Genomic DNA, 19,133 nt, shown 5'->3' with positions numbered 1-19,133 from the left:
TGGCAAAAAGGCAAAGCGCCTCCCTGGGGGGCACGTCTGAACAGAGAGCAGCACTCACCTGAAGTGCGGATAATTTACAAAGATGATCTTCGGGGGGGTTTAAACATGACTTTGTAAAGGCTCGGAATTGCTGATGGTCAGCTTTGAATTTTACATGATGTCACTAAAACATAGTGTATGGCTTGTTTTTAAAAATTAATTCCCAGAGGCATTTGACATCATATTGCACAGGAGTGGGGTATTTTCGAGGTGTTGGCAAAAACTGGAAAACACTAGCGCTAAAGGAAGATTGGATAGGCAAGATCCCAAATGTTGACTCTCCACTTTCCTTGTCTGACCCACCCAGTTCCTCTAGTTGTTTATGTATCTGCTAGGCAAGGGTTGTTTGAAACTGAGGTAGCTAAGGGAAGATTTGATTGAGAACTATAAAGGGACTTGCATGGAATAAATAAGAATAACCAATTTATCGTGGCAGAGAGGACATAAGCTAAAAATCTACAAACAAATTGGCAGAAAAATTCAAGAAGAACTGGCAGAAGTCTGAAACTTGCTATTTGAAGGAGTGATAAAGGAAGAACCCCGTACCATGTTTAAAAAGTACCTGGATGTGTGACTGAAGAGCTGTCAGCTGCAAGGCAGAATTAGGTCGGACGGCTTTTAAAAAAAAACTAGAATGAAATATAATGGGCAGTAAGTCCTTCTTCCTTGCTGAAAATGTTCCATGCTTCCAGTGATCGTATCAACAGCCCAGCTACCTGGATACTTAAAGAGCAAGCACGAGGAAATCTGCAGATGCTGGAAATTCAAGCCAACACACACAAAATGCTGGTGGAACACAGCAGGCCAGGCAGCATCTGTAGAGAGAAGCACTGTCGACGTATCGGGCCGAGACCCTTTGTTAGGATTAACTGAAAGGAGAGATACTGAGAGATTTGAAATCTCTTAGTATCTCTCCTTTCAGTTAGTCCTGACGAAGGGTCTCGGCCCGAAACGTCGACAGTGCTTCTTCCTATAGATGCTGCCTGGCCTGCTGTGTTCCACCAGCATTTTGTGTGAGTTACCTGGATACTTATCAGGTAACTAAGTAACTATTCTATTTTCCCCAACTGTGGACCATCAAAAATGTAATTTATCTTGAATTCCTTCTATCTATCTACCTGTTTATTTATTTATTTAAATTGTACGTCCATCCCACAACCATCGTGAGGGAGTAAAAATCTTTGCTTTATGACTGTGTTGTAATGTACAGGCGTGAATTTGTCTGTTTGCAGGTCTGGGTTCAGATGGGAACTGACAGTATTATTGTTTGGGTTTTGACCTAAATTTTCTGATTTGCTTTTTAAAAAAACATTGAACAGGTTGGAAGGGTAAATTATCGGCCTGGTCAGGAAATGGTCGTGCAGCGGAAAACGGCAAGGACAACAGACAAAATGGCGGAGTATGACGAGGGATTGCTGCCACAGTAATGTATTTATCAACCCCCTCAGAAGGAAAGCCACATTAAGTTTGACAGCTGAAGCAAAGGTAGGCAGCATTCAGGCTGTGTAGATGGATTACCATACAACACTCAGCAAGCAATGAAAGAGGCTCTTCAGTCCAACTGGTCCATACTAACCAGGGTGCTTATCCAAGCCAATCTCTTTAGCACATAACCTTCTAAACCTTTCCTATCTACCTGACTTTTTAAAACTTATTGTCGCCTGCAACTGGCAGCTCATTCCATAGATGTGCCAACATCTCTGTAAACAAAAAAGGCTCCATATTCCTATTAAATCTCTCCCATCTAAACCTACGTCCTCCTGGTTCTTGATTCCCCTAACCCTGTGAGAAAGACTAAGAGCATTCACCCTATCTGTGCCTCTCAGCTACACGGATACTAAGTGAATGGGCAAAGCGCTGGTGTAAGGTAGTGTTAGCAATGTTGCCTCAGAGCTCCAGGAAAACTGGGTCCAATTCTGAACTTGGCTGGCCGTGTGTGATTTCTCCTTGTGAATGTGTGTTTTCTGCCAGATGCTCTGCATTTCGCTCACAGGCTGAGAATGTGCTGGCAGGTAGGTCAGTTGGCCACCGTGTGCTGTCCCTAGTGTAGCTCGGTGGCAGAAATGGAGGGGGAAATGTCCTCTTCAGTGCTGTGCAGTTGAATAGAGATGTTTCCTTCCAGAGTGAAACACAAGGTCACCATTTCTAGAGCATTTTGTTTCACTCCAGACACTTGATTGGGTATTTCTGAGCCCAAGTTGTTCATGCCCTGATCTCCTGACCCTCAACCTGACAATTCCCACTTCTCCCATCTCCCACCGCCCTCAGGTCCATGCCCAGGGGCTCAAACCCCCAGACCATTCATGACTGTAGACTACTAGTGACCCCTCTCCCAACCACCCACATGGCCCTCCTTCCCTCCTTCGGCAGTCATTGCCAGAGTCCAAAGCACCCACAACCATCAAATGTAGACCATAGGAGCAGAATTAGGCCATGCAGCCTTATCGTGTCTGCTCCGCCATTCTATCGTGGCTGATTCCAGATCCCACTCAACCCCATACACCTGCCCTCTCACCATATCCTTTGATGCCCTGACCAATCAGGAAACTATCAACTTTTGCTTTAAATATACCCATGGACTTGGCCTCCACCGCAGTCTGTGGCAGAGCCTTCCACAGATTCACTACTCGCTGGCTAAAAAAATCCCTCCTTACCTCTGTTCTAAATGTTCTCAATTTTCAGGCAGTGCCCTTTTGTTCTGTATATCGCCACCATAGGAAACATCTGTTCCACATCCACCTTATCTAGTCCTTTCAACACTCGGTAGGCTTCAATGAGATTCCCCCACATTCTTCTAAATTCCAGAGCTGCCAGACACTCCTCATATGTTTACCCCTTCATTCCCAGAATCACCCTTGTGAACCTCCTCTGGACTCTCTCCAATGACAGTATATCCTTCCTGAGTTATGGGGCCCAAAACTGTTGATGATACTTCCAAGTGCGGCCTGACTAGTGTCTTATAGAGCCTCAGCATATCTCCTTGCTTTCATATTCTATTCCTCTTGAAATAAATGCCAAAGCTGCATTTGCCTTCTTTACCACAAACTCAACCCATAGATTAACCTTCTGGGAGTCTTGCATAAAGACTCCAAGTCTCTTTGCAAGCCTGATGTTTGAATTTTCTCCCCATTTAGATAATAGAGTGCACTATCGATCCTTTTACCAAAATGCATTATTGAACATTTCCAAACCCTGTATTCCATCTGCCACTTTTTTGCCCATTCTTCCAATTTATCCAAGTCCTGCTGCAATCACATTGCTTCCTCAGCACTACCTACCCCTCCACCTATCTTCATTATTATCTGCAAACTCTGCCACAAACCATCAATCCATTGACAATGTGAAAAGTAGCGGTCCCAATACTGACCCCTGAGGAACACTGTTGGTCACTGGCAGACAACCAGAGAAGGCCCCCTTAGTTCCCACTCACTGCCTCCTGCCTGTCAGCCATTTCTCCATCCACGCCAGTATTTTTCTTGTAACACTGTAGGATTTCATCTTGTTAAGCAGCCTTACATGTGGCACCTTATCAAATGCCTTTTGCAGGTGTATATGAAAATAAGCAATAGTTTTGGATGAAGTTGTAAAGGTCACCAAGCAACTGAGAACAAGGAGAGCAGACTGATCGTTCGTTGGGGAACACCGAAAGGAATGACATAACCTTAAGCGAAGTGGAAGATAGGAATTGAACCAGGTAAGCGAAGACAATGAGCATGATAAATGGTGGAAAGACGCATCAAACTGTGCCTAAAGCTGAAAATGAATGAGAAGTTTGGGACCGGAATGGAATGCGGAGCTATATTAGCCTCCTCATAATTTCAAGTATTTTGTTAATGACTAATAATGTTTGATTCTGTGATAGGGCAGGAATGTGACAACATTAATTAAAAAAAACAAGCAAAATTGCGCAAATATTTAAAGCTATGTTTAGACTTGAAATGTAGGTTAGCAATTGAATTTTTTTTGCACAAAATTGAATGAGTTAAAATTTACTTTGAGAAAGATAATCAAGGAACATCTTGAGGGACGAGGTCTAAGTGTCAGCTTACAAGTGGACCACGAGGGGCAGGTACAGTGAGAAAGGGATCGAGAGGGAAACGTGCATGAGTGGACCTGCAGAAGGATAAAATTTCGAGCTTGGACTGGAAAGGGGATCATCACATGATATGCTGTGTTTACCTTCCACAGTGCACTACTGCAGTAACCAGGTCATACATTCTATCCGGATTAGTAGCATCCCCTGATGTGTTGAATAACCAGAGTTCCAAAGACTGCTCTGTAAGATTGCGTATCGATTGTAATTGATCCATATATTTAAATCTTTTCAGATGAAGAGCTAACATCATAGGTAGCTTTTGTTTTCACTTACATCCTTTTCTGAGCTTCTTGCTTGGTTTCAGAGTAAACCCCAGCCTGATTGGGACCACATTTACTGATCACTGAGAACCTCATGAACTTGGTCTCGGACCTGAGAACTGGTCAACAGATTTTCAGAGAACACAACCTGCAACATGTTCTGCTTTATTTTAGAGCAACAGCTTACATCAAAGGACCAAATACCAAAATGGGTGTGGGGGCCCCATTGCATTTTGGATATACAGTGGATTCTGCATCATTGGGACATATCGGGACCAGTACATTTTGGCCCAATTAAGTGGCTGCCCCAATTAGCTGAAGGTTCTTAAAAATATTTAATAAGGTAAAAAAAACATATAAATGAGTTACAAATTACGTATTTAAATGAAATACAGAACAAATTAGAACTCTACTAATAGTACTACAGTACTATAAAATTGGTTTAGTTCCTAATAGTTACCAATAAAGCATTTCACCCAGTGTACACTGCCACGTTCTTTTGACTGACCGTAAATGAACAAATCAGCGCAGACACCTATTGCAGATAATAGACTGCCTTCATACAATGCTTTAAATTATTGCATCCTCCAAATCTTCATTTTAATTGCAACATTAAAGATGTTTGTCGATACCTTCAAATTCTGCATACCTCCCGACTTGTGGAAGTAGTGAAATAGTTTCATTTTCACTCCCGGCCGTTTCTGGTATCTCCAAGCCTGAATGCTGGAACCCAAAGTGAGCAAAACAGTTCTGAATGGTCTTGCTGCTTATTTCTCCCCAACTATCAGTGACACAAGTCACTGCTTTTTGAACACAAACACACACAAGACGCTATTTTAAAACTGTTAAGGGCCATGACAAGTGCATGCGACTGACGGCTTGTTAGGTATTGTTCAGCAGCAGTCTCCTGTCCCAATTAAGTGGTATAATGTCCCAAAAATGAATGGAATCCTGGCTATTTTCTTGATTAGTTTTTGTTCTTTAAGAATTGTCCCATCCAAGCGGCAGCCCCAATTAACCAATGACCCAATGAATCCGCTTTATTTCTAGCTGGCTCAATGCATCCTCCCAGAGTTAAATCTTCTGGCTTCCATTACCCAATTATTAATAATTGTTACAAGTGATTTATATTTCCCATAAAGGTACCCAGCAGGGGTTGCGCATTAAGCACAAATTTACAAAAAGGCACCACAAATGGTAGCGTTTACTATTTTTATTTTTTTTAAAACGAATTATTTATGTCCTAATAGCACACTGTTGCAAGTAGTCTACTGTGGATCAGGGAGACATGCAGAAACAGGCAACACAATTGGCACACAAGTGGGAAAAAAGGGTCACATCATCGCGGTTAAAGATTTATGCCCATTCTTGGTGACAGGGTGGCGGGGAGAATAACTGTAGGGACATACAAAATAGGAAAGACCATCAACTGGACTGCTGCCTCAGAGCAAACATGGTTACCTTCTGAGGAATACTGTAAATATATCCAGTGCATGCATGTCTCCTCATTACTGCCCATATTTTGAATGCTCTTGGAGGGTCTCTCAATGGGTCTTCTTGCCTAGTGGTCCACAGCTTTAAACCTTGCTTTCTAGCTTGGATGAATTTATCTCAGGTAGATGTTTGGGTGTGCAACCAATGTCATGACATTTTGGTGATTAAGTTGGTAAGAAGAGGTGGGGCGAGGACAAAGTCAAAAATCTTGATCACTACAAAGTCACTTTCAGAATAAGTCACCATCATTTAGGTTGGAAATACAAAGGAATTTTCTCGCAAAGGGTTATGGTTCTTTGGAATTCTCCACCCCAGAGACGTAAACACAGAGTCAATGAGTTTATTCAAGGAGGATTCAGATAGATTATTGGACATTGCCAGAATTGACTGTAATAGTGATCAGGCAGAAAGCAGAGCTGACGTCAATATCAGGTGAATAACGGGGCAGGCTCAATGAGCCAAGTGACTCCTTCTGCTCCCATTTCTCACATTTCTTTTTCAGAAAGCCATTCTGTTGACTTTTAGTGGTTTCTTGAAGCCCCTGTTCGCATGAGACTTTCCTCCATTTTCCTTCCTCTTTGGTAAACCGGGGGGGGGGGGGAAAGAAGCTGATTTTTTCTTTTTCGATACAAACGCTTAGACTGGTGGACTAATTAGCTGTTTCTAAATGGGCCAGGGATTGTGTGCTTCACATGGCTGTGGGTACTGTCTGTACTGCATTCCCCCAGTAATCCAGTGAGCTACTGGGAGTGCTTCAATAGTGATGAGAGGGGTGATTCCCTTGTTTGGTCAGGGGAGTGTCTGACTGGCTGCCTAGCTCTCTCTATAGCTGTGTTAAAATTTATTTGTTTCTTGCCTCTCTAAGAGCCCTGTATAGTGCTAATAACTTCTCTAAGGGTGGCACAGTAGCATAATGGCTAGTGTGATACTACTGCAGTGCCAGTCACCTGGGTTCAATTCCCACGGCTGTCTGTCAGAAGTTTGTATGTTCTCTCCTTGACTGCGTGGGCTTCCTCCGGGTGCTCCTGTTTCCTCTCACTTTCTAAAGACGTACGAGTTAGTTGGTTAATCGGTCACGTGAGTGTAATTGGATGGTGTGTGCTCACTGGGCCGGAGGAGCCTTTTACCATCCTGTATCTCTAAATTAATAAAAAGGTAAATCCATCTTCCCAGTGGAACCCAGGCTTGACATGGACTCAGGAGTCCGAGACTAATGGAATTTCCATTCCACCTTCTTCAGCAGTTTGCAGTTCCACGATTCCCAATCACTCCACAGTCCCAACCCTTCCAATCATCCATCTTGTTTGGTCTTCCTGAGAACAGGCTTCTTAAAGGTTAGTTAACACTGAAGACATCAAAATTGAGCCTAATCCCATTTATCAATAGTATCCATGCACGAACAACACTTAGCAACAGAATCTGTGGTCTTGGATATTCCTCTGATTAAGTTAGCAGCATAGACAGAAATGATAGATGCTGATTTCTTCCATACAGTATGGAAATCTGGGATTGTTTTCCTCAAAAAAGTGACAGATCCATTGAAAATTCCAGACTAGCAGATTTTTGTTAGGTCATGGAAACACGGTAAAGGGGTGGGAGTCGAGATGTCAACAGGCATTTCAGGCGTGATTTAACTGATTGGCAGAACAAGCTAGAGGGGCTGAATGGCCTCATCCTATTCCTATGTTCTCAGTGGTCACCTGGATCAAGTTCAGCTTGTGCTTTGATAAGAAGTAACTTCGTTCAGTACTATCAACAAGATAGGAGGGGTGTAAATGGGGGGGGTGGTGGAACTGGAACATGGAAATTAATGATACCTCATGACAGTGGGCAATATTAATGATGATAAAAAGTGACAATGTCTGGCCTGAAGGTTCTCAGCCCAAAATGTCGACTGTACTTTTCTGCCAGGCCTGCTGAGTTCCTCCAGCTTGTTTGTATGTGTTGATTTGGCCATAGCATCTGCAGTGTACTTTGTGTTTCTCTTGTTAATATCTGGACCTGACTGGAATTTTATATCATGGGTGTGAAATCATCAAAAACAATTTTAATTTTCTCCTTCACAGGTGTTCTCCCACTCTGTGGTGTCTCTGTCCGCCCCACTTCGAACCTGCTGTGTTTACTTGGTGACGGTTGAGAAGAAACTCTCAACCAGTTTTCCCCCTCCTTTAACCCAGAGATGCTGTGGCCTAATTGAACTCTCTTCCCATTTCCTAAGGGGAGGGCGAGGGGTCGTCCACAGGCAAAGCACCCACTCGGGGGGGGGGGGGCTGTGCCAAATATGGAGATCTCCCCAAGATCAAGTGAGAGGCCGGGAGGAAGAGTTCCATCTTGATGACGTACATTGTGAGAGAATTTGCCCTATCATTGACAGGATGCATAAAAACTCTATGGAGTTTTGCAGTGTAACACTGGAGGTTTGTGACATGGATGTTCGCAATAAGAGGGAGAAAGGAGTGAGTAAAAAGCTCCTGTCAAGGCTTCTAAACCTGAATGTGACGGGAGCTCTTCACTCAGGTGCATAGGTAAGGAAGAGGGGAGGGCCACTGCCAAGGTCTCACTTGGAGTGCTTGACAAATAAAGACTGGTAAGAGGTAGAGACCATCCAGCCCCATATCATAGACACAAGCGATTCTGCAGATGCTGGAAATCCAGAGCAACACACACAGAATACTGGAGGAACTCAGCAGGTCAGGCAGCATCTATGGAGGGGAATAAATGGTGGTTCAGGCTGAGAACCCTTCGTTAGGACAGGAAAGGAAGGGGGAAGAAGCCAGGATAAGAAGGTAGGGCGAGGGGCAGGAGTACATGCTGGAAGGTGACAGGTGAAGCCAGGTGAGGTGGAAGGAGGGGGGGGGGGGATGAAGTGAGAAGCTGGGAGCTGATAGGTGGAAAAGGTAAAGTGCTGAAGAAGAAGAGATCTGATAGGAGAGGAGAAGTGGACCATGGGAGAAATGGAAGGAGGAGTGGGAAAAGAGGGAGGTGATAGTGAGGTGAGAAGAGAAGGGGTAAGAATGGAGTTAGGATGAGGAATGGAAAATGGGGAAGGGGCGCGCGGGGAGAAACTACTGTGTATTAGAGAAATTGGTGTTCATACTGACAGGTTAGAGGCTACCCAGGCGGGTATGAGGTGCCACTCCTCCAGCTTGAGAATGTCCTCATTGTGACAGTAGAGGAGGCCATGGACCAACATGTCAGAATGGGAATTGGGAATGGAATTAAAATGGTTGGCCACTGGGAAGCCCTGCCTGTTGTGGATGGAACAGGTGCTCAACAGAGTGGTCTCCCAGTCCACGTCAGGTCTCACCAGTGCAGAGGAGGTTACACTGGGAACACCACATCCAGTTGAGGTGAAGTGTCACCTCATATGGAAGGACTAATTGGGGCCCAATAATGTCACTGCGACTTTGCAAGGGTGCCTTGAGCACAAAGCCAGAGAGCAAAGAGCCAGACTGAGGGAATTCTGGGATGGGTGGGGGGGAGGGGGTTGGAATCAGACAGAGCATAGAATTTAGCAAATAAAGAAATAGTTCACAGTATTTAAAGAAAAATTAAGACGTAGGAGAGCGTTACTTTTCCAAACGGGCTCAGGGTAACCAGAGATTAAAACAGATGCTGCCTCAGCAGAATCTTTCCCACCCAAACCCCATCCCCCAACTTTCGATCTCCGTCAAGGAAGTCACAGACAAATTGGGATCAGCCCTTCGTTCTGAACAAATCCAGATTCATAAGTCCTTGTAAACGAGGTGATGGCTATCATGTCCAGTAATCCCTGCGCTGCATTATAACCATTTATCCTTGATGATCCCGTTTCTCTGGTGCCATCTGCAGAGGAAATAAACCAGGAGCCCATCAGTTTCACCCAAAAAAAATCTTCGAAAAAGTGTGGAGACAGGACTGGGTTACAGAGAACAACATCCGTTAAAAGAGAGTTTTCAGAAATAAATTAAGTTTACAGAAATGCCTTAAGTATCTCACAGAGAACGTAAATAACTACAAGCAAAAATAACCCATATTATTATACTGAAAAGGAACTTAAGAAATAGGAACAAGAGTTAACTCCATCATTCAGTCAATCATGAATTGGACCCCATTTTCCTGTCTGTTTCCCACAACTTCTGATAACTTTACAGTCTGACAATAAGGTTTTACCCTGAGTTTATTAAGTCTACATTGATTTGTGGGGTATTTAGTTCCAATGATTCGCAGACCTCTTTGGGAAGAAATTCTTCCTCTATTTATTTATTGAGATATAGCGTGGAGTAAGTCCTTTCAGCCCTTTGAGCTATGCTGTCCAGAAATACCCCCAGTTTAACCCCAGCCTAATCGCAAGACAACTTACAATGACCAATTAACCCACTAACTGGTACGTCTTTGGACTGTGGGAGGAAACTGGAGCAGCCGGAGGAACCCACGTGGTCACAGGGAGAACGTAGAAGCTCGTTAGAGGCAGCAGTGGGAATTGAACCCAGGTTGCTGGTGCTGCAAAGCTTTCCGCTAACCACTACACTACTGTGCTGCCCTATTTTTAAAGCATCACTGTGTGCTGTGGCTCTAGATTCCACCCCCCCCCCCCCCCCCGGGGTAACATCCTCTCAGCTTTTCCACTATAAAGACCACCTTAGAGAAATATGTTTTCCTTGTCCACAGTATGTCAGTTTTTTAATCAAAGGATAGTCCCTGAGTTGAGTGAATCAAGCCGAGCAGTCTACCCTTTTCCAGATCATCATTACTGAACTAACCACTCCCTCTATTCTCAGTCTCCTCTTTTTCGCATTAGAGCCTATGATTGCATCCTCCACTACTTCCGTCCAAGCTCTAATCAGATTTCATACGGATTTAGCCCAACAGTAGGCTCCATGATCATATATTTTCCTTCATTCTCACAGCTCCACCCCACAAGTCTTACCCATCTTTGCAGGAGTTTTTCAGGCGGCCATATTCCTTGTGCACAACCGGTTTGCATCTGTTGTCTACATCGTACTCCCGGACATCATTTACCTCTGACACCTGGCCAGTCAGGACCTTCACCACAAGCAGCATGATGTACTGGAGAAAGGGTAAACCACAGAGCTGGGGTCAAGGTGACTGGCCTTCCACGTTACAACTCACAGCTTCATCATTTTTCTTCTGTGTTTTATTTCTCCATCCCCTCCAACAAGGCCCTTCTAGCCCAATATGCCCACCTTGCCCAATTACGCTCACGTAACCAATTAACCTACTAACCTGTATGTCCTTGGAACGTGGAGGGAACAGGAGCAGCCGGAGGTCACGGGTAGAATGTGCAAACTTCAGAGCAGGTCGCTGGCCGTAACAGGGTTATGCTATTGTGCCACACTAACTGGCGTAGATCTCTATCAGCGTGTTGCAGCGGGAATACTCTGGCGTCCTGCAGCTTTGAATTCTATCATTTTGCAAGCTGCTCTGAGAAACCAGTGCTCTCCTGGTCTCGTCCTGTAGGGTTGGTGGCATTTGGGTGCCTTTGGAGCTCCACTTCCATTCTAGGAAGTGAAGTTGAAGTGGATTGCCTTGACCTTGGACTGGTGTGGAAGCTACAGCAAGGTAAAGGTTAAGGTAATGTCCAGGTGGACAGCGGGAAACAAACTGGTGTTCAGCCCCACTACTCCGTGCCGGCCACAATCGCCCACCCGAGCCCGTACCGTCTGCCTGCATTTGACTTGTCTCCCTCTGTTTGCACTACTGCCAGTGAGCAGGAGGTGCAGGAGTCTTTGGTCCCTCACTACCAGGTTCAGGAACAGTTATTGCCCCACAACCACTGGGCTACTGGACCTGGTGTAGAAGACTTCACTCGCCTCAGCGCTAAACTGACTCAGTTACAGGGGCTCCGCAGCTCATGCTTGTCAGCTTTGTTATGTGTGGTGTTCCATCGATTCTATTATATTCCTGTGTTTTCTTGCAGGACAGTGAATATCAAGGTTGTATATGGTAAACATGCTTTGATAATACATTTACCTGGAAGTTTGAGGCAGGATGGTTTGCAGATAGTGTGCAGTCAACACTGGGAAGGGAGGTGTTTTAAGAAAGGTCTTTGAAGAGCATAGGTTCCCTTTTCACAGCAGGGGAGTGGAGCTAGATGCAGATGTAATCAAAGGATGCAAGGGCACACTCACCAACTAAGGGACAATTGCTTTACTAGCTTCAAAGCATCTTCAGCAGCTAGCTTGCAGTTTCTATTGACTTGTAACACCTGTATTGTGAATGGCGATTCGTCTTGCAAATAAGGATTTTTGAACGTACATGAGGTTACCAATTGGTGAATTCTGCATAAAACTGCATTTCACTGTTCAGACTTCAGAATGGTGTGTTGACAGAGGCCATGCCACCGTCCTTGTGCACAGGTAAATAGAGTGAGATTGAAGAACTGTTGTGAGTTTTCAGAGTCCAGTTAATCAGCGACAACACCGGATATGAGGAGGTCACTTTCATCATTTATATCCCATCCTTTTTATTCTGCAACACACACAAAGTGCTGGTGGAACGCAGCAGGCCAGGCAGCATCTATAGGAAGAAGCACTGTCGCCTCTTGCAGTGTGGTGGTGTCCTCTGGCTTGAGTGGAAGCAGCTTCTGATCACTGGGAGGGTGAATGACTGACATAAATAGACTTCCAGTGGCTTTGTGGAGCAGTAGTCTTCGTTGGGAAATTGGTCTTCAATTGCTCGGTCATAACTTCTCCATGTGGTTAACTTCAGCTCAAAATCATCACCCCATTAACACCACATCCCCACCATTTGACTTCCTCATCAGTGAAGATGAATAAAAGGGCTTGGTAGCAATTAAGGAGAAGCTACCTCGATGCTGTTGGAGGTTGTTATCAGAGTTCTATGATTTAAGGATTGGACTGTGGACTGGAGTTCAAACTAAACGTAGGTCAAATTGGTTTCTTTCAGCTTCATGTCTTTTTTTTTACATTCTGTATTTTCACCTGTTCTTTCTTTTAACGATTGGTACGATTTGTAATTTTTGTGTGTGTGAGGGAGGGGGTTGGGGTTTGATGTTCTTGTTGCACTTTCCATGTGGAGCGATCTCCATCCCATCACATTACACCTCCACCCCATCACACCCCACCCCTCCCACCCCAATCAGATAAGTATGAATCCTGCCCATCCCACCCTGAGTCTACAACACAGAGAAAACAGAGAGCAGAAGGAGAGAGTGAAAGGGTAGTGGGCACGGGGAGTCCCCTTATCAGAGTTACTCACCAGAAACCAATAAATATTCATCAGAGTGAGGGCAAACAGCAAAATGTTGAAGAAAAAGTAGAAAGGGATATTGGGAACAGACTGAAGGCTGGAGTAACAGGTGGCGTACAGCACTTTGAGGGGGAACCAGTAAAGTCGGAACCAAAACCTATGAGAAAAAGAGAGAGAAGGTTGCAGAGAAGGAATTTTACTATAAATATCTAGCCACCTCACTATCCCAAGACATGACGTCCAATTCTCGATCTGAAAATACCACCGTAATGCAAAATAGGTTTGCCTAAGGAGGGCATTAAGGAGACTGTCCATTGACTGTTCTGCAGCTAAAAAATGTGACGTAGCAAAGTGTATATGTGTGTGTTTGGTGGGAGAGGGGGAGAGGAAGGAGGGGAAGAACCAATCTGTGTCAAGGTTCCCAAAAAAACATTACATTGACCAGTTTGAGTAGTGATGACAGTTGAGTGAAAAGTATTGGCCATTTCAGAATGCTTGTTTGATCATTCTGAGAACTACAAATTAATCTTTCCTATCCACCTGAGAGAGAGCGTCATTGTTTTATGGTTCCTTTACAAGGCCAATTTTACAGTAACTATTCCCAAAGCTTTTGACTTATTTAATGATATGAAAGGTGCAACATCTTTTCCTTCCCTAAGGGGAAGTCAGGTGAACTAGCAACAATTGTCATTGAAGGGTCTGCAGTGGAAAGGGTGATCAGCTTCAAGTTCCTGGGCATCTACATTTCAGAGGACTGATCCTGGGGCCAGCACATAGATTTTAGTTTTTTTTAGTTTAAGAAGATTCAGGAAAGACTCTGGCAAACTTCCACAGATATTCGGTGGGAAGCATTTTGACTGATTCTACCACAGCTTGGTATGGGAATTCCAATGTGCAGAAATGAAGAGGCTGGAGAAAGTGGACCCAGCCTGATCCATCATGGATATAGGGCTCCTTATCAACAAGGACTTCTACCAGTGTTGATGTCTCAGGAAGGCAGGGCAATATCGTCAAGGATGTCCACCATCCAGGCCATGTCAGGAACAACTACAGCGATCAGGCTCCTGCGCTGGCACCGGTGTGGATAACTTCATTCACCACTACTCTGAACTGATTCTATGACCTACAGACTCACTTTGAAGGACTCTTTACAACGCATCTTCTCTGTATTACTTTCCTTACATTTGAATAGTTTTCTTCTTTTGCACATTGGTGGTTTGCCAGTCTTTATATATAACTTTCCATAAATTCTATTTCATTTTCTGGAAACGCATGCAAGAAAATGAATCTCAAGGTAGCATATGGTAACATTTATGTACCTTTGATAATAAATTACTTTGAACTCTGATGTTCTTTTCTCGAGATGCCATCAGGCAGAGGGTACCAACAGCCTGAAGCCCCACACCTCGAGGTCAACAACAGATTCTTTCTCAATGCCTTCAGGTACTTGAAATGACCTGACGAACTCTAACTCTACTTCAAGCTATACTTCCCTCAACTTACACTAATATTATTATGTACTTTTGTTTGTTGTATCATGTACATTTTGAATAATTTGTTAAATTACCTGGACTTTTGTTTGTATGAAATGTGCTGCTGCAAATAGCTAGTTTTCACGGCAATTAAACCCTGCGTATGTATGCCCATGACAATAAACTCCAACTAGCAATTTTCATCCTTACAAATACTGTCGTTCTCTGTGGAACACTTCCTAACGTGGAAACTTCATAGCGGGTGGAGAGATTTATCAAGATGCTTTCTGAACGAGAGAGGCTGAGAGAGCCAAGGCTTTTCTCTTTGGAGTATAGGAGGATGAGAGGTGATTTGATAGAGGCATACAACATGATAAGAGGCATAGATCGAATGCACAGCCAGAGACTTTTTTCCAGGGTGAAAATGGCACGCATGAGGACATAATTTTAAGGCTATTGTTGTTGTTCCTTTCTGCACCTTGTAGCACATTGGGCAACAGCCTTGCCGTGTCTTCTGTTTTTTATGAGGCCGAGACGCTAGCTAGGCACTTGAACTGGCACAGATGGAAAGCGTGCGAGGGGCCGGCTGGATTCGAACTCAGGACCATTCACCTCAAAGTCCAGTACAGATGCCACTGCACTGAATATCTGTAATTTTAAGGTGATTGAAGGAGAAGTATGGGTGGATGTCTGAGGTACTGTAAGTTCTTTACACAGAGAGTGGTGTAAAATACCCTGCCAGGGGTGGTGGTAGAGAAATATTTGAGGTAGGCACATGGATGATAGAAAAATGTAGGGTTATGTGGAGGATCTTAAACATCAGCACAACATTGTGGGCTGAATGGCTGTACTGTGCTGTAATGTTCTATGAGTTGTATTTTTTTATATTTCAGACCCATCAATATAAAATCCAACATTCCTTTATTCCTTCCATCACTCTGCCCCAGTGTCATGAACACTGCTACAGAGAGCCAGGTGACCTTCAATATGTACACCGATTCGCTCACACCTCTCAATCACTGACTTGTATGCATGGAACATTCATTACGCAGTCCGTTACCATTTCTTCACAAGAACACTAAGCAGTGGGTGGGAGGCTTGAACCGAAGCTTTGTTTGAGGGATGACGCAACGTATCATAGGCAGCACCCAACTACAGCTAGACTGGGACCCACTAATAAAATCTTTACATAGGAGCAGCCACTTACCAGCTCACAGCAAAGGTGCAGCATCCAATATTGGAAGCCACGTCATTTAGTCGGTGGTAGACCCCAGCTCTGTTTTTGAAGTAAACGTTGAGCTTTGTGAATTCAAGTAAAATGTCATTGATGTCATGCAGGAAAAGGACCAGGATTCCAATGTTGTGGTACCTGCAGAGAAACAAAGGGTTACTGCGTTCAAGTGGTCATTAGATCAGCTAAAGCCTGTTTGATAACAAGGGGAATTAGTCCCAGTGCCATCACAGTTTTTTCAATATACAGTATCACGGAGGTATACAGGTACCATGAAGAAACAGGCCCTACAGCCCACTGGATCCTTACACACTGTGCCCATTTACACTAATCCTGCATTAATCGCCTTGCTTTATTCTTGCCTCTGCTCTTTCGATTCTATCGCTCACCTCCACACTAGGGTCAGTTAATCTATAATCCCGGATGTCTTTGGGACGTGGGAGGAAACTCAATACTCAGAGGAAATCCACGCAGTCGCAGGGAGAATGTGCAAACTCCACACACAGCACCAGACATCAAGATTGAACCTGCGTCTGTTATACTCGAGACAATGGGACTACCAGCTGTGCAACATTGCTGCCCCTAACCAAACACCGTGTTACTCAGCAATATTGGTATTTTGTTTACACACGAGCTGTGATTTCCTATTTTCCTTGCCAATAAAAGCACCTGTCTCGGCTCTCCTGCTCATCTACCTATCTTAACTGTTCCAACTGTTGACTAACTTTAACTCTGCATAAAACATATGTTCATCCAAAACTCTGCTTCTCCTGTCTTAACTCCTGATAACCCAACACTCCAGTACACTGTGACCAACATTACACTGTGGCCTCCAATAACCGCCTTAATTTAAAAACCCTTTTCTTGGTTTGCACACCAGTCACTGGGTGAAGACCAACTCTCAGCTCCTCTACTACTGTGTTGTAACTTTCCCAGCTCAAGACACCTTCTGGGTCTCTGCCCTCCTCCAATACATGCCCCAATTTTAGATTGTAGAAAAAGTGTTAAATAAACACTAGTTTAGAGAAATACCAATGACATTTCTCACAGGCAAAAAAAAAGTGGGAGATTTAAAAAAAATTAACTTGCAGGATGTGGTCATCTCTGATGAGTTCAGTGTTTAGTGCAAAGTCTTAATTGCCCACGAGAGGGTGATGGTGAGATACTTTCTTGAACCACTGTAATCATTCTGTTGAAAGCACAAGCACAGTGCTGTTGGGGAGGGAGTTCCAGGTTGCAACCCTGTATTAGTATTGCATTGCGTTCTTGATTTGGTTAAAGTATTTAGAGGGTTTTCTGTACACTGAAGAAACAAACTTATGGCTAGATTAATTGTTTCACTTCATTGACAAGGTTGAGTTTATTTGTGTATCTGAATATTTGTTTAGAGGTTTAGCACAGTAAAAAGCTCTTCTGAGCCAATGAGCCCAACCTGCCCAATTACACCCATTTGCCCAATTAACTTATTAACCTCACTGGTGTTGCAATAACATCATGCTAACTACTGTGACACCCTTTCAGGTAGAGGAATGAGGCTGCTATACTCCTGTCTACTTTTGGCCATTAGCAACTTACCAGGTTCCTTTGTCCACTGGCCAAAACCGGTTCTCCCTAACTAGCATGAAAAACACTGAAGCGTCATTCACTCATGATGAGTGGAACAATTTTTAAGGAGATAACAGTATTCACGCCATGAAGAAATGAAGTCTTCCAATCACATTCTATTATACAGTGATGCACTCTTAACATTTTTTACAGCTGATACCTCTCCAGAAATGCCCTGGAATATCTAGGAATTAATTAATTCTTTGGTAATCACTGGTAGAAAAATAATATTTTTGCATTGAGAGTCTTTTCTATTTCCCTTCATGTTAAAAGAAATTGGGGGTTGATCAGATGCAGAAAGTCACTAGATGAAGCCTCACAGATTTGGCAACCCAACACACGCATCTATACTTACCTGAAGGCATAGGAGAAGGCAATAAGAGCCAGTGTTATCACATGATGGATCAGCATTACGACAGAGTCCTTTCTCCAGGCATCCATATAAATTGTGGCATAGATGGCGTGTCCATAGAAACTACACTGGACCAGGTAAGCGATTGCTATGTCCTTTGGGACATCATTTGATGCTCTCCAGTCTGAAAATTAAGACAATGGTAACTCCTTTGATTCATACCAGGCACACTCCTTTTCTCACTAAGGCACCACACTCATTTAATAATACTTGGTTCACTGTGATGATACCACGGCTCATGAAGGTGGGCAGTGTATGGGATGAGCAGCAATACAAAATTTTCCAATTCCCCAGGTTAAATTATAATGACTGCAGAATAAGCAAGTGAAGCACGGGAGAAGCTGCCTACATCAGCTCCTTTGGAAGGACTGTCCCCACGTGAAATGTTGGAGGAACTCAATGGGTCACAGGCGGCAAGCGTGGAAAGGAATAAACAGGAAACGTTTTGGGCCAAGACCCTTCATCAGGACTGGAGAGAGAATGAAGCTTCTTCCCCCTTTCTGTCCAGTCCTGATTTTTCCATTAAGATGGTGGCACTGTGGTCGCAGTGGCTTCTATGGGGCCAACAAAAGGTGCTACTGTCCTACTTAAACACATTTTTAATGATCGCAAGACCCTGCTGTGTATTAAGAACCTAAAGTACTGCAGGCTTACACCATCAGCGAGTTGCTCGCTGACAGAGATAATAAAGGAGCTACACAATGTGCTGCTGCCTGAGTTGATGAAGCCTTACAGTCAAATCTATGCGTGGCCATCTTGGTCGCTTTTCTTGTGATCGCAAGACTCTTTTGGATGTTGTTCATGTGGAATGCCACAAGTTCAACTCACTGATTAATTGGTTGAGAGCAGGGGCAGATGGCAGAGGAGCTGCATGGGCTCTGTCATAGCAAGGGTTAGGCCTCAAGCCACAGTGTCACCTGAGAGAGGCATCCAAGCTGGCGTGCTCCACTGGGAGCGGCATGGCACAGCATCCGGACTGGAGCCAGTGCTGCCCTCAAGCCACAGTGTCACCTGAGAGAGGCATCCAAGCTGGGGTGCTCCACTGGGAGCGGCATGGCGCAGCATCCGGACTGGAGCCAGTGCTGCCCCCTAGTGTTTGCTTGGCAGAAGAAAAGCTCTATTTTGGTCAACTGAAGATTTCAATGGACTGAAGGGCCTGGACTATATATATTTTGCGTGGTTGTATTTTACTGATATTGTTATCTTGCAAATGTGAGGACAAGCCTCAAGCCACAGTGTCACCTGAGTGAGGCATCGGTCCTGGTATGCTCCACTGGGGGTGATGTGGCATGGCATCCAGGCTGCAGTCGAT

The 19,133-nt window shown here is 44.2% G+C and overlaps 1 protein-coding gene and 1 long non-coding RNA gene across 3 annotated transcripts in view; one reads left to right on the top strand and one right to left on the bottom strand.

Annotated features, from left to right (window-relative positions):
- Nucleotides 1–19,133, top strand: part of LOC132406080 (uncharacterized) — a 55,987-nt gene continuing 36,854 nt past the window's right edge. The window contains exons 1-3 of the long non-coding RNA XR_009516058.1: nt 1–136; nt 1,359–1,524; nt 3,586–3,733. This is a non-coding gene — a long non-coding RNA (uncharacterized LOC132406080). The remainder of the gene's footprint in view (nt 137–1,358; nt 1,525–3,585; nt 3,734–19,133) is intronic.
- The window catches only part of cers1 (ceramide synthase 1), a 59,220-nt gene continuing 44,619 nt past the window's right edge, over nt 4,533–19,133 (bottom strand). The window contains exons 4-8 of one of the 2 annotated variants that reach the window (XM_059991282.1): nt 17,765–17,945; nt 15,781–15,942; nt 13,111–13,258; nt 10,799–10,938; nt 4,533–9,714 (exon numbers count right to left, since the gene is read on the bottom strand). In XM_059991282.1, the coding sequence (XP_059847265.1) occupies nt 9,672–9,714; nt 10,799–10,938; nt 13,111–13,258; nt 15,781–15,942; nt 17,765–17,945 (674 nt within the window). In that variant the 3' untranslated portion in view covers nt 4,533–9,671. Of the gene's footprint in view, nt 9,715–10,798; nt 11,442–13,110; nt 13,259–15,780; nt 15,943–17,764; nt 17,946–19,133 lie in introns of those variants that run through there. The other variant, XM_059991283.1, reaches the window with a different exon arrangement.

This window comes from Hypanus sabinus, chromosome 16 (genome assembly GCF_030144855.1).
Source record: "Hypanus sabinus isolate sHypSab1 chromosome 16, sHypSab1.hap1, whole genome shotgun sequence".
Classification (NCBI taxonomy): domain Eukaryota; kingdom Metazoa; phylum Chordata; class Chondrichthyes; order Myliobatiformes; family Dasyatidae; genus Hypanus; species Hypanus sabinus.
The sequence above is the reverse complement of the archived record's forward strand: the minus strand, read 5'-3'. Positions and strand labels throughout refer to the sequence as shown.